Here is a 16,554-nt window from a genome sequence, read left to right on the forward strand (position 1 = left end):
TAAAAAGAACTTAAAATATCTAGATAGTATTCATTAATACAGTGATCTATACATAGAAATCGCATGGTTTGACATGGCATTTCAGACAGTCCTGAGGTAGGCACCTGGGAAATATGAGAATAAAACATTTAAATAAAATTTACATACATTTATTTGCATATTCCACATGTATCTCAGATGTGTCTCAGGTGTGTTTTCGTCTCCCCACGTTTTGTGTGTCTCTTTTTTTCTCTCTCGCCGATCTGTAAACGTGCAGCTTAATGAATGCTCATTTGCACACTGCTGAACGTTTAGCTCTGAAGTCAATTTCCTCCACTATTAATTCATACTCTGCTCCTACTGTATAACACTGTCCATTCCCTTGCCAAGCAACCCTACATTTCCTCACTCATACTAATTCTGTTTTCTAACCCTCAATGTCTAATAGCCACCTTTAACTCCCTTCTCTGCCAAACAGCACCTGCACCCACTTCCACCCTCACAGCCCAAGATCTTGCCACCTTTTTCACAGACAAGATTGAGTCCATCAGACATCACATCTCTTCATGTCAGGCTCCACAAACACAACCTACAGTATCTCCCTTTGCACACCTACAGTACATCTACCTCAACTCATTTTCCCCTGTGACTGAAGATGAGGTCTCAGTGCTTCTCTAATCATCTCACCGTACAACTTGCCCACATTGATCCTATTCCATTACATCTCCTCCTCTCCATCTCTGGCGCACTAAGCCCACCTAAGTCACCCAATCTCCTGCAAATTCCCAGTTTCCTTTAAAAATGCACTCATCACGCCCATTCTAAAAAATTGATAAGCTGTATGTCCGAAGCAATAGTAATCTGCAGCTACAGTACACTACCATTATGAAGTAGCGACTAGGCAACCTCCCTTTCAAACTACTGCCCTATCTCACTTCTCCCCTCTGCTTTGAAGCTACTTGAGTGGCTTGCACACAACCACTTGACTCACTTTCTCTCCCCCAGCTGCTTGCTTGACTCTTTGCAATCTGGTTTCTGTCCTCTACATTAAATGGAGACAGTAATAACAAAAATGGCTAACGACCTTCTCACCGAGTCTAAGTGTCACTTCTCCTTACTAATTGTCCTGGATCTCTCTGCTGTCTTTGACAATGTTGGTCACCCCGTTCTCCTGCACAATCTCCACTCCATTGGCCTCTGTGATACAGCCTTCTCCTGGCTCACATCCCACCTATTCAACCGCTCTTTCAGTGTTTCCTTCTCTGGTATCTCCTCCTCTTTACTCCCTTTTTCTGTTGGAGTCCCACAAGGCTCTGTCCTTGGACGGAAACAAAAGAAAACAGCGCACAACGCCAAATAGTGAAGCAAATTCAACAATATATTATAGAATTAAAAAGAGGGTAATATATCTGCGTACATGAAAAAAGTTGGTAAAAGGCATGTAGTGTGTATCACACTGTTTACCACTCGGCAGCTGTTATCTGTAGAATCAGGAGAGCAAAAAAATCAAAAACTTGTTAGCTCCTAGTGATGTTTTTATAAGTAAGAGCAATACTACATCGAAAAAGAACTGGCTAGGGCCTAAACCAAAAGGCAACTATATCTGTGGTAATTGCACGATTTGTAAATACCAACATCCTGACAAACACATTTTTTATTCACAAGTAACGAAGGAAGTTTTTAATATTGATGACTTTATTCTATGTACCTCTACACATCTTGTATACCTATTGGAATGTGCGTGTGGGTATCAATATGTAGGCAGAACCAAACGCAGCCTTAAAGTTCGGATTCAGGAACATGTCAGAAATATTAAAAATGGTTTTGAAAAACATAGTGTATCTAGACATTTCCTGATACACCATAATAAAGATCCGTCAACTCTCACTTTTAAGGGGATTCAGTTGATTCCTGTAAATAGAAGAGGAGGGGACAGAGTTAAAACATTGTCTTCTAAAGAGACATATTGGATACATAAGTTAGATACTATGTCCCCTAAGGGGTTAAATGAGGATGTGGATATTTGGGCACTTTATTGAATCTTTAGCTCACCACCCCTCTGTACCTAGGGGATGTATCATTTATCTCTGTATCTCTGTTTTCCTTTCTTATCCTACGCTTTTTTCTAGTTAAATCTTTTTATGCAAGTAATGATGGTGTCTATTTTAAGTCGACTAATATTGTGTTTCTTTTATTCCAGCATGTTTTTAATTATTTATGCTAGGTTTTGTCTATATGTAAGTTTATATTAAATAGGTATTGTTTTTTTTTTTTTGTTAATAAAGTTGTTGTTTTAAAAGTAAACTACACATCTTCCCTATCACGCAGACCATTACCTATTATAGATGATTGGTCTATCCCTAATTGGTTGACCAATAAGGTATCTATGTGAGGTATTTAAGACCTCTGGGTAATGGCCTAATTATTCCCTGAAGAAGTAGTTAATTCTACGAAACTAGTTGGATGTAACATTCTATTGCCTTATATCTGCTTACATTGGCCTTTGTCTATGTATTGGCCTGTCCTGTTTTTATTTCATCCTGTGTGCTGTTTTGGACACTTGTGAGAGACTTTGTAAGACTGTTCAAACTTCCCTATTGAATCCACCACTGCTGTGTAGACAGTGATGTCATTACACAGCGTCCCGCGACGGAGCGGCATCGTGGCACGCTGAGGGCACCCCAGCAAGCTGCGTTTTAACCTCTGTGCAGAGGATACACCTGCCGAGGTACAGGAGCAGCTTCATATCGGCCAGGAAGCAGGAGCGATTTCACCGAGCCCCAGTACCAGCTGCTGAACCTGGCTGCATGAAGGGAAATCCCCTTGGGAGTGAAAGACTGACGTCCTGCCCCAGAATCAACTGAGCTGCATCAGCAGAGGGAAGCAAGCACCCGATTCTACAGTTAACAGCTGCCGAGTGGTAAACAGTGTGATACACACTACATGCCTTTTACCAACTTTTTTCATGTACGCAGATATATTACCCTCTTTTTAATTCTATAATATATTGTTGAATTTGCTTCACTATTTGGCGTTGTGCGCTGTTTTCTTTTGTTTCCATTCTCTTAGTGTGTGTGGGGGGCTGTGCCACCCCTGCGTTTACAGCTGCAGACGCCATTATCCCCAACACGGTTATGTGGCACTTATTATTTAATGTATAATTATCTCACTGTGGGAGTTCTGGGTTAATTTTTTATAAATTTTTTATCACTAAATTGATGGTATAGTCACTGCACTGTATATATTTATACATTTAAACTTTATAGGTAGTTAGGTAGTAGCGCACAGTTTTGTTTTTTGTTTTTCTGTCCTTGGACCTCTGCTATTCTCACTTTACACTTCTTCTCTTATTGAACTAATACAATCTATTGGCATTTAAAATAATCTCAATGCCGATGGTACTCAAATTTACCTCTCCTCCCCTAACCTCTCCCCCTCTCTCATGGTTTGTCAGCAACTGTCTCTCCTCAATCTTCTCCTGTATGCCCCACCAGTATCTGAGGCTTCCACTGCCGCCTCTCAACCAAAACTCTCCCTCAATGTAAATAATACCACAAACTCATCAACACCCCAAGCCCGCTGCCTAGTGGTCATCTTTGACTCTTCTCTCTCTTTCTTTCCTCATATTCACTCCCTCACTAAGTCCTACTACCGCCACTTTCAAAATATTGCTAGGATATGCCTTTTTCTCACTCATGATTCAACTGAAATTCAAATTAGCTCACTCATCCTGGTCCACCTTGATACTGCAACTTTCTCCTAGCTGGCATTCCCCTTGTCCATCTGTCCCGACTCAAATCCATCCAAAATTCTCCTGCCAAACTCATCTACCTCACTCACAACTCCACATCCGCTGGGCCTGTATGCAAATCCTTACCCTGGCTTCCCATATCTTTTAGAAACACATTTAAAACTCTAGTTCTGACTTACAAAGCTCTCAATAATGCTGTCAACATCTCAGCCATCATCCACACATATATCCCTAAACGCCCGCTAAGTTCTACCCATAACATCCACCTTTCCTCCTGCCTTATTACCGCCTCTCACTTGCACCTACAATACATTTGCCATACTATCCCCTCTCTCTGGAATTACCTACTACTCTTCGCCAGTATTCAGACATTTAAAAACTCCCTGAAAACTCACCTTTTAAACTCTAAAAAACTAGACTTTTTAATTAAGTCTATCTTAACATCCCCAACCCCCCCCCCCCTCACCCCTCCTCCAACCCTATTTGGACCTTCTGTGCAGCTGGACCAAACTTCATGCTAACTCCCCCTAACATCGACACTCCCAGATCAAAATGGGATCAACTGTGCGGCGGAACTATACTTCATATTGCGGCATACTCCATCCCACAATGAGCAGCCACTTTATCTTTTGTTTCAACATTACCCCTTATTCCCTCTAGATTGTAAGCTCTCAGGAGCAGGGCCCTCATTACCTTCTGTATCTGTTTGTGCATGTTTATCCTTATTTGGTATGTCATTCTGTTTATGTAACATACATTTATAAAATGTTTTACCAGGAAGAAATACTTGAAAACAAGAGGTATCTCTCAATGTATGTCCTGAGCACAGAGTTATGGTGACAGACACATGGTTACAGTAAATGAACAGAGTTTTTATATAATCAATTCACCAACATTTCATCCACAGGTAGAGTTGGAAAATTGGGTAAATGGGATAAAAGGGCTGGGGAGTTTCAGATTAAAACTAGAGCAGCTTTAACATCACCAAATATCAGCAAACGGTGCACACCCTTTAGCTGCCCTTCGGCTGCGCCAAAGGCTGTACACCCATTGTACCATGCTGCGGAATATGTCTGAGCTGTACAAATAAACAATAATAATTTGCATACTCTTCAGAATTGTGTTCAGTTTTTGCACGGTTTGGACATGTGATAAGAGCTGAGATGCAAATATATGCATAAATTGCCATTTTCACTTGGAAATACACTCATCCCATTTTAATCAATTGGCCCCAAAGTCTGAAAGTACCTGAAATTCAAATACAATATAATCTTTAATATGCCAAAACAAAAGAAAGGTAAAAGACAAGCTAAGACAATTCTCACAAACTATAAGGGCACTCGAGGGTATGCTGAAAGTATCAAAAACAAATGTATTATACACAACTTAATACACCATGTTAAAATCACTTAAAAATAAAAACCAACAGAAAAAAACACACAGAGAATAGCATAAAAATAGCATGACCTCATACATGTATGTAAAATGAGTGTGCAGACCATTATTCATGAGGGAAAGTCACCAGGATCCTCTCAGGAAGAATGTTTAGGGCATATCCGAGTACAACTTATTCAATGAGTTTGTTAGATATATACTATACAGTATATACATTTTTGAATTAGCCAAGCTGATATCATACAGTTTTTTTTCCACTACCCAGTTACCAAATGTCTATTTAACACTGAGCAATGTGTTCCTCTGATTTCAGAGTTCAATATTGGCATAAGCACTATCAGGGACCTATGTACTATGGTATGATCAAGACGATATAAGGTCATACATATTTCCCTTTCTGTTTTACTCTGACAGTGTTTGCTGGCTTTCTGAGTGAGGTGTGCTATTCTTTCTGTCTGGTAATATCAGCTTGGCTAAATCTAAAATGTATATGTGTATATATATCTATATATATCTATATATATATATATCTATATATCTATATATATATATCTACATGTAGAGGTATCAGTACCGTGTTAGCCGAGCTTCAATAATCAAAAAATAAATAGATGATACCGTTCTGTGGCTAACGAAATGCTTTTATTTGTGCGAGCTTTCGAAATACACTGATCTCTTCTTCCGGCGATGTTACAATGAATGAAGCAAGCAAAAGCTATACTATAAACAGTGTCTATTGGAATGTTATCTGTGCTGGTCCTGCCCCCGGTGTGGATGTGTTTTATGGCTGGAGGTGTCAAAAGGTTCCTGAAAGCAAGTGATGAAAGAGTGTGTATGTGTATCAGTGTGAATTAACATGAATGGAGAGCCCACAGTATATACAGTGCTTTACAAAAAGTGTGTGAGGAGTGGGAGCGGATATAAATGGTGTGGGTGGGTGTGGAAATGTGAGAGTTAGTAGCATAACTAAAAGTGTGTATGGATACTATGTGGTCCCTATTGGTGTATAGGGATGGAAAAACAAGGAGTATAAGTATGTGTGAGAGACAGCTGTGTGTGCATACATATAGCGCAGTATGTACAGACATGGCCTATAGCGCTCATGGGAAGAGAGTTCACTTGTGTCAGTAATGACTCATAAAATTTCGATCTCTGTTTAGGCCACTGCTAAGTGTCCCGAACAGTTGCATAAATTTGTATTCATGAAACCGTCTCTCTTTCGGTGTTTTAAGATTACCTTTGAGTAATTGAGGGTTTCCATACTCAAAGGTAATCTTAAAACACCGAAAGAGAGACGGTTGCATAAATACAAATTTATGCAACTGTTCGGGACACTTAGCAGTGGCCTAAACAGAGATCGAAATTTTATGAGTCATTACTGACACAAGTGAACTCTCTTCCCATGAGCGCTATAGGCCATGTCTGTACATACTGCGCTATATGTATGCACACACAGCTGTCTCTCACTCATACTTATACTCCTTGTTTTTCCATCCCTATACACCAATAGGGACCACATAGTATCCATACACACTTTTAGTTATGCTACTAACTCTCACATTTCCACACCCACCCACACCATTTATATCCGCTCCCACTCCTCACACACTTTTTGTAAAGCACTGTATATACTGTGGGCTCTCCATTCATGTTAATTCACACTGATACACATACACACTCTTTCATCACTTGCTTTCAGGAACCTTTTGACACCTCCAGTCATAAAACACATCCACACCGGGGGCAGGACCAGCACAGATAACATTCCAATAGACACTGTTTATAGTATAGCTTTTGCTTGCTTCATTCATTGTAACATCGCCGGAAGAAGAGATCAGTGTATCTCGAAAGCTCGCACAAATAAAAGCATTTCGTTAGCCACAGAACGGTATCATCTATTTATTTTTTGATTATATATATCTATATATATATATCTATATATAGCAACTGTAAATATTACTGTATGTTCATTTACAGTTGCTTTATGCTTTACTGTGGAGGGTTTTTGTCACTTTTTTTACCCACCATAACCTTAATAGTAGTGGTGATTATCTATATATAGATATATATAGATATATATAGATGTATATATATCTATATATATCTATATATACAGAATTCGACAAACCTATACATTTGCACGCCCCGGGCGAGTGGATTTAACATCGTGGCGAGCTCCTATTGGCCCAAGCAGCACACGTGTGGTACTAGGTGGCGAGTAGATTTTTTTGAGATTTGTCGACCACTATATATATATATATATATATATATATATATATATATATATATATATATATATATAGATATATATATTCTTCCTGAGAGGGTCATGGTGAATTCCCCACATGAATAGTGGTCTCCACACTCATTCTACATACATGTATGAGGTCATACTATTTTCCATGCTGTATTAATTTGTGTATAATAAATTTGTTTTTTAAACTTTCACCATACCCTCGTCTGCCCTTGTAGTTTGTGGGAGTTTCCTAACCTACTGTAGTCTGTGAAGTTTCTTTTGGCATTCTTGCTGTTGCTCGCCTAGGTATACCTCATGTTTATTTCATTTTGGTTGGGTATTAGTATTTCATTTGGGGTTTTGTGCAGTCTCCCTCCCCCTTGCCTATAATCTTTAATATGTTTGCATGGCTACTGTATTCGCATGGACCTCAGTGAATAAATGGAACATCATCCTAAATACTATATGTTCCTTCACACATTTGATTGTTTCTAAACATTATCATTTATTGCACAGTATAAGCAATCTACTGTGTGATAAAGAGATAATCATGAAATATTTTAATTCAACTTACCCAAAACTGTAATGGAAAATTATTCATAAGATATTCAAGAAACTTAAAAGACCATCAAAAGTAAAGTATGGTCGGTCTGTATGCTGATTTAGAAAAATGAAAGAAAAGAGTTCAATACCCAGTAGTCGAAGTAATCTTCAAGGTTTATGTTCTCCGGATGTACAGAAGCATCTTGATTCAGTGCACCAAAAATGTTGAATTATACTAAGATCTTGATTGTATAGATTTAAAAAAGCAGATTTTATTGTTAGGTTACTCATTAATATGTTAATGAATTCTTTGGTTTCAAAGTAATGTATCCATTCACTGAGTTGTTTTGCCCCTGAAATACAAGTTAATAGATATAATAACGGCTGCTATATTTCTTGTCTTTTGTTCCCATATGAAATATTTACATTTTTTTTTTTTTTTTATAACTGTAATGATTTAGATTTGGCATCTACAGCAGTGTTCCGTGAGAGGACCAAAAGGGCGCAGTGGGATTTACCCAATCTCCCAGAGCAGGTAGAGAGCATGGTAGTTTCCTCTATCCTGATTGGATGCTGCTGGGTGATGCAGCCAATCAGGGGGAGGTGTCAGGAGCCTGTTGGGTGTGTCCAAGCAGAGAAGGAAGCAGCATGGTTAGTAGAGAGGTTAGACTGTGTGTCTCTGTCTTGTGTGTATTTGTTCTGTTGTGTGTATGTATGTGTAGCGATGGCTGAAGCCAGCTACCTTTCTGCCTTCCCTGTTATGTAAGTTTCAGTAAGATCCAGACAGTGACAGGCTATCCTGTGGGGTTTCCCCCCCCCTCATGTAGCCTCTGCGACAGAAGTGTGGATGACATGGGAGTCTGTGTCTGTCCAATATGGATGCAGAGCCTGTGTCCTCCCCTTTTGCACCAAGGAGGAGGTGTCCTAAATTATAGACTTGAACCCAGCCCTCACAGGGTGGGGTTCAGGCAGTTCCCTCATCCCTTTCAAGGGATGAGGATGTAAGCCAAGTCTTCTCCCGACCGGAAGACATCTGCTCAGTCCCTCATGGGCTGGGTGCAATCACTACTCTAGTGAGGCCTCATCATTACCAGCAGGCCTGTACCATCCAGGAGCCTGGAAGCTATCCTGACAACTGATTGCAATCGCTTTAATAACATCATGCAGTGGTGCAGAATAAAGACCATCCATTTTTATATATCTGGCTGAGTCGCAATCTATTGGCTGGATGTATGGGGATAAAAGACAGTCATCGTGGGGATTGCCTTCAGTTCTACCGGAGCTCACTATGGCTGGAGGCACTGACACCAAGAAAGAACATCATGGATCAACATGAGCCAATCCTGTTTCCCCATGTCATCGCAGAACACTCAGCATCTCCTCAGCTAAACAGGTACCGAGCACCACACAGGACTGTAGCCAGGGTAAATCTCCTGGGGAAGGGGGGCAGGGGAGGGGGGGAAGCAGTGCTACATATGTGTTTTCTGTGACTGTCCTGTTGTGTGTTTTATGTGACGGTCCTGTTGTGTGTGTTTGCATGTTTAATGTGACATTCTACCCCTCTGATTCCTGTGACTCCCTTCCCCCTCTGACTCATTGCACCATCTGACTGCTTTGACTCCCCTGCATCCTCGGACTTACTGCCCCCTCTTACTCCCTGCCTCCTCCGACTCTCTGCCCCCTTTGACTCTCTGCCCTTTCAGACGCCCTGCCCCCTATGACTCACTGCCCCCTCTGACTCCCGTGACTCTCTCTCCCATCTGAATCCTGTGACTGCCCCAACTACTCCCTGCCCTGTTTGACTGTCTGTCTCTGTCTCCTATGACAGTCTCTCTGTCCTGTGTTTTCAGTGACCCTGTTCTGTTGTGGGGGTGCCTCAGCAACTGAGCACTGTGGTTAGGGATGCCCCAAGAGAAAAAAGGTTGAATACCATGGATCTAATGTAATGTGGTTGCACTGTATTTGCTACAAATGTAATTGAGTTCTTCTATAATAGGTGAGAAATATGCATAATAATTATTAATGAGCTGCGCTGTCTAGGAAAAAGAATGCGACAATGCTATAATGGAAAGGGAGAAATGGGGAGATACTTATTAATAGGTTACATAGTTACATAGTTACATAGTAGATGAGGTTGAAAGCATACATAGTATGTCCATCAAGTTCAACCTATGCTAAATGTAGACGACATATACTTATATATTTGTATTTACAGTATTTTTATTTGAGAAAGGCAAAACAAAAAAACACATGATGTCTCATAAGGGGAAAATTCAATTCCTTCCTGTCTCCAATAAAGGCAATCAGATTTCTCCCTGGATAAAATTCCTTCCCATGTTTACTTATTTGACATATCCCTATGTACTTTTCCTTTCTTTAAAGATGTCCAACTTTTTTTTTTTTAAAGATATCTATTGTATCTGAGTAATGAATTGTACATTGTAACTGCCCTTACTGTAAAGAACTCTTTCCTTTTTGCTTTGAAATGTCCTTTCCTCCAACCTTAAGGGATGACCACGTCATTTGTTCTGCCCTTGGAATTAATAGTTATTTTAAAAGCTCCTTGTCTTGACCCTGAATATATTTGTATACAGTAATCAGATCCTCTCTTAGATGCCTCTTTTCGTATGTAAACAAATCTAAATTAGCTAGCCTCTGCTCATGTCAGATTTTCCATCCCCTTTTTTCATTTGTTGTTTTCTGTTCCATAATGTATTTTTTATGGAGTGGTGCCCAAATCTGTACTCCAAATTCAATGTGTGGTCTTACTAATGTTTTATACAGTGGCATACAATAGATTGATGTGGAATACTTAGAAAATTAAGTAGATATAGAGGGGATTGTTATTTTTGTCTCTACATTGCATCCTTCTCCCTTTGTCTAGAACTCTAGATAAATGGTTCCCAAACTTTGTTACACTGTGCAAACCCTACAGTACTAGAAAGTATTTGTTCCGCAAACCCCTAATTAATATATGTTATTGTCAACTCATCACACTATTGCTAACAAAACTGCCTGACAGATCACGGTTGTATTGTGTCCTAAGCTCGTGGGGGATCACATGCCTAATAAGGCCCCAGACATCACCTCACTGTGTGCAGACAGAATGGGCAGTATGGTACAGTATAGCTGTCAATCACTGTGCTAGCTTTCAAACGCTGACCCCGCAATCGTACAAGAAAAACGGGGAAAAGTAGCGCCAACCAACAAAGCAGCGCCCAATGTAAATTAAAACAATAAATACGGATGCAATAAATAGAATACAAATTTATAGTGTACTTAAAGTCCCGTGGCTAGAGTCCAAGGAGGTAATTCCAGTCTCTCCAGAAACAGCTTGTAAAGGAAGAAAAAAAGAGGTCCTCCAACGCGTAGACTCAAGTCATAATCCCAGATGTGTACAATAGGGGACAAAACAAAAATAAAAACAATGGTACTGTATAGTGAGGAAATAGTTCAGAGTTATACCATATATTAAAATGTACACTTACATGTGGCTTTATCACACTGGGAAAAAGGAGATGAATCCTCCCACAACGCCCAGTATGGTGAAAACTGCTAATTCACATGGGCATTTGTGAATAGCTTTCCAGCATAGTGCCCACTTCAGCTCAGCTCTCCCACGTCTGTCCCTCTGCTTCTTTGGCTTTGAGGTATTTCTGTGGTGCCTGTCTCAGTCTTTAGCCACCCTGTATCCTGTGCTTGACACGCCCGGCTTGTGCACAGCTGGTCTTGCCGGTTGTAAACAGACGCTGAGCACGATCCGGCTGTGCACAAGCCGGGGGAGTCAAGCACAGGATACAGAGGTGCTAAAGACTGAGACAGGCACCACAGAAATACCTCAAAGCCAAAGAAGCAGAGGGACAGACGTGGGAGAGCTGAGCCGAAGTGGACACTATGCTGGAAAGCTAATTACAAATGCCCATGTGAATGAGCTGTTTTCACCATACTGGACGTTGTGGGAGGGCTCAACCCACAATGCACTGCAACTGTTTATGCAAAGAATTGAGGGGAGTGACAATGAAAGCGCATTCTCTGATTGACAGCCATACCACCTATGCTGTCAGCTTAGGTGTCCCCCCCACAAGTTCAGGACACTATACTGCTTTGGATTTGTCAGACAGTTTTGTTAGCAATAGTGTGATGAGTTTACAATAAGACTTATTAATTAGGGCTGTCAACTTTTTCTTAAGCCATATCACAAAGTCTTTCGGGGTATATTTACTAAGAGGTGCTAAGTCATAAGTCACCTTCAGACCTATTCATCTGAATGGGATGCAAGGTGCCTCACAGGTTAGTAACTTTTAGTAAATGTTGGCCTTAACCTCTTCATTTAATAAGCTCAATTTTTACAAAGAAATAAGAAATGCAAATTAGCAAGTGTGAGCATTGGACAAACCGACACAATCTCATTCAGATACTGAAAGTGTAAAAAGCGCAACACCCATCCATGGTGTCTAACTGAATGAATGTAGACAATGTATAGGTTTCAGGAAAGTATGAAAAAACATTCTGTTACTACAACCAGTCACCTGTACTATTGGTCTTCCTTAACAGAACAAAACAACTGCATTGGCTATCTTACATTTATTTGTATAGACAGTATAGTGGATCGTAATACCTTGTTTAACCCACCTCTATCTTATCCTAATAATTTTATGTAGTGCACGCTCATAGTATATACAATGATAATAGTAACATGTTAATTTCTTGGAACAGAGAGGGCCAGTAGTTAATACTGTATCTGTAGTATCTATATCACCTATAATACCTATAATACCTGTACAAGACCATCTTTATGTCTGACGCAAAATAGAATGAATAAAAATAGAGTTTTACACATGAATATCTCTCAATTGTAAAACAAAGTATGCTTTCTTTAAAAGGTTTTCTTTCTTGGGTTCTTAGAATTGTTGATGTTTCATTTAATTTTTTGTGTGTTCCATTTTTTCCACCTTTTCATATTTCTATGCATAATTTATTTTTCAACACACCCTTCCATATCAAGTAATGTTTTCTTTATCTCCTTTAACACGTATACAGTACTCATAACTTTAGCTCCTGTTTTCTATAATTAAGTCAATTAAGTTTTTCTTCTTTCCAATTGCCCAACCCTCATTACAGCTACAATAAACTGTATATTACTTACATGCTTTCATTCTACTGTATTATACATTATTTTGCTTTTCATTGTAAACCACTGTTGCACACAAGCAAATTATATCTGTGATGCCAATAAAATGGAGACAATGTTTTAGAACAAATAAACATAAATACAATGTAATACTATCTAGCCCTAGAAGCAAACCTTTATAATGGGCTATAACTTGTAAACTGCAAAATAAAGTATTTGGAGTGGTAAACAGCCATGGTGGATGTATAATTGAAAATGACCAAACCAAGGAAGTTGCATAAAGTATATTTTTAGGGCACCTATACTTTTTTTTGTTAAATTAAAACAGCACACAACCTTCAATGGTACAATATTTCTGTGTTAAAGTACATTGTTAGCAGGAAATAAACATGTGTGTTACAGTCAAAAAAATAATATGGCAAATATATTTACAGTACAAAGAAACAGGAACATGGAAAAAAGCTTATCAAACATATCACAGTGATTATAAACCCCCTCCTGATTTGTCAAATAATGTAATTCCTCCCTGCGAGGTCGACTAGCAAAGTCATTAGTGTACATTGCATTAGCCATCTCAAATTACGACTTTCAGGGTTTTCAAATGACACTTCTGATTAACAACTCCAGGTCTGCACATCTTTTAAGAACGCATTTTTCTGTTTTATTCTTTTTTTTTTTGGTGGTTACAAAAACCACAATTCCTTACACAGAACAATATTATAAATATTTTTTTGTAAGAGGAATGACCCGTAGCCTGGTGGCCTCTACACAACTGACCGATGTCATGTAACATTTCCATGTGTGGTAGCGAGACAAATGAATTACACGTGTGTGTGGAACATAGAATGAATATAGCAGGAAATGAGAGGATGGCCAACAATTCTTATTAAAAAAAAAAAGAGTCTCTGAATTGTTTTACAGTGATGGTATTTTATATCAATTATTGCAATGAATTGTTCCCTAAGATGGTTAGAAAAAAGAATTGTGTTGTCCTCTACCGAATTTACATCAGTTAAAAAGCAAGCATGTCATATCTTTTTTTTTTTTCCAAAGAAAATGTAAATAATTTATTTTTCACAGGATTTACATGTTTATTATTTTTTATCACAGTTTTTCTTAAGAGATCTATTTCAACAACTGGATATTCATCCATTATATGTATGGAGTTTCTTGAGATACTGGTTAGTATTTTCATTGACTTCTATAGCTATTTTCCTTCTTTGTTAGAACAGATAGCAAGTTATGTCCATTCTGATCCCAATCTTCACAGTTTAATGCGCTAATTGACAAGTCTTTTTTTTTTTTAGATTATAGTCCCTTCAAGATAAATTTGTTGTTGCTAATACACGCTTTCCCGCACCCTCCCCCCATAAAACTAAATTATGCATTTTCCTGATATAAAATCTGAGTTTGGGTTTCCGAGCAGAGCTCATGCACACATTGTTGCTGATGATGTTTGGCGCATTTGGATGGACTTCCCGATCTCAGCAATATTTCTAGGTCATCAGTGATGTTCCCATGTTGTGACTCACAGTCTGTGCTGTATTTCAATCACTCACCAACAGTGTTTAATTAAGGCACTCAATAAATTATTTGGTTTTTATGGTAGGTCCGATGCAATTACAGCCAATCCTGAACTTTGTCTAATTGCGGTTCCAGTGTGTACAGCCTTCGGGCAGTCGGGAGTCAAGACGCGGCCGTTTTCTCCTACGCTCCCCGTAATGGATAATCTGGCTTTGTTTCTTATGGCTTCAGAAAAGGTCAGCTGAGTAACCAGGGGTAGAAAAGAAGGTAAAGAAAGAAGAAAAAAAAAGAAAAAAATCATTACTGTATCTGTTTTCTCACCTTGACATTCCACAGATAAACATCAATATATTCATAGTTATGTTAGACATCTGCATTATCATGTTATATTTGGGAATACACGTGGAAAAAGTTAACAGAAGTACGAAAAAAATATATAATTTAGGAACAGCTTTTAATTTTTGTTATCAGTAAAAAGGGGAAATATAGTATTGATCAATCACTTGACTGGCTTTCATATGTTTTTATAGACTGGTTAGGTGTTTGCCCAATAATTAAACCCATTACGTATTATATGTTCAAGATGCTTGAAGTACATAAATTAACCACTTAAGCGCTGGATTGCTTATGAAAGAATACTTCTAAATACAGAGCAGAGTAAATTGCTGTAGGTTGCAATCTGAAAATGTAAACTCCGTAACCTAACACCGGTCTACATTACCTATGATAGGAATACACACTGGAAATCTCCAAAAACAGTAATAGCAGAGGTCTTGTAGCTAGATGTCTTTTTCTACAAAGTGTTGTGAAATAAAGTATATGTTTTCTTTAGCATTGCTTAAATATTTGACATGTAGGCTAAGATTATAGTAAGCGTGTGATGGGGCACATGACGTCGCGCGCCTGTCGCCCTAAGTGATGGGTGCACTGAGGTGGAGGCGATTGGGGAGGTGTGGCAGATGCGTCACCAGGGTGGTTCTCCCTCATTGGCTGAACCGTTCATGTGACGTGGCCGTTGCACGAAAAAAACAAAATCATTTGTCTTGAAAAATCTACCGCGCAGTCGCCCCGCATCGCGCTCGCTCGTACTATGCTCGGCCCGTATCAGCTGCTGCACTTTGTTTGTGCAGCGTGCAAAATCGCGCGCACTGTCACACTTACTATAATCGTGGCCTTGGTCATTATTGCTCTACTGTTGAATGTATATATTTTGCTGTTTTGTTGTGTACAGATTATTTTTCATGTTTATGGACATATTCTAAATGCAATATAAAATGAGAACCTCAAACCTATACATTTTTAATTTTCAGATTTGTTCAAAAGAACAATATATATGTTCTTCAGTATTAGGTGATACCTTTTTTATTTGGACTAACAATTTATAACATAGAACAAGCTTTCGAGAGTTCTCCTCTCTTCCTGGAAGGGTAATAAAACGGTGACAAGGAACAGCATGGAAGGGGAAGGGGAAGCTGTGGGGGGTGGGGGGGGGGGGGGTGGGGGGAGTTGTGGATAAGAAGAGAGGCCAGCAGGATAATTACAAACAATTGTGATAGTGTGTGAGAAACCCCATATTTGCATTAAGTCCTTTTGGTGTCAAAGAGTCTTATCATTCTGAGTTCAAATGTTTTCCGTTCTTGGGTGCATTTAAACATTCCATCGAGGATTTTGATTTTTAAATCATTTATGGAATGATATGGTTGTGAGAAATTATGTCCCACAGGTGAGCAGTATCTTCCTTCTTCGTGGTGGAGTATAGAGTGTCTGTGCATATTCATTCTGCCTTGAAGTTTTTGGCTGGTTTCCCCAATGTAGCATCCTTGGTTACATTTGTTGCATTGAATCATATACACTATATTCCTCGATGTGCTCCTTGATATGATCCTTTAACATTGAATGTTCCATGGTTGTGACTGGCTGTGGGATCTTGGCATATATGTTTGCAGAGTTTGCAATGTGTGTTGTTGCACAGTTTTGTTCCATTATCAGTGTCTT

At 39.1% G+C, this 16,554-nt stretch overlaps 1 protein-coding gene across 6 annotated transcripts in view; it reads right to left on the reverse strand.

Annotated features, from left to right (window-relative positions):
* Nucleotides 1-13,305: 13,305 nt before the first annotated feature.
* GRIA4 (glutamate ionotropic receptor AMPA type subunit 4) overlaps nucleotides 13,306-16,554 on the reverse strand; it is a 443,069-nt gene continuing 439,820 nt past the window's right edge. For 2 of the 6 annotated variants that reach the window (XM_075592389.1, XM_075592388.1), the window contains exon 16: nucleotides 13,306-14,800. In XM_075592389.1, coding sequence (XP_075448504.1) covers nucleotides 14,636-14,800 — 165 coding nt within the window. In that variant the 3' untranslated portion in view covers nucleotides 13,306-14,635. The remainder of the gene's footprint in view (nucleotides 14,801-16,554) is intronic. The other 4 variants (XM_075592392.1, XM_075592390.1, XM_075592393.1 and 1 more) reach the window with 3 other exon arrangements.

The sequence above is a fragment of the Ascaphus truei genome, chromosome 3 (assembly GCF_040206685.1).
Source record: "Ascaphus truei isolate aAscTru1 chromosome 3, aAscTru1.hap1, whole genome shotgun sequence".
Lineage (NCBI taxonomy): Eukaryota > Metazoa > Chordata > Amphibia > Anura > Ascaphidae > Ascaphus > Ascaphus truei.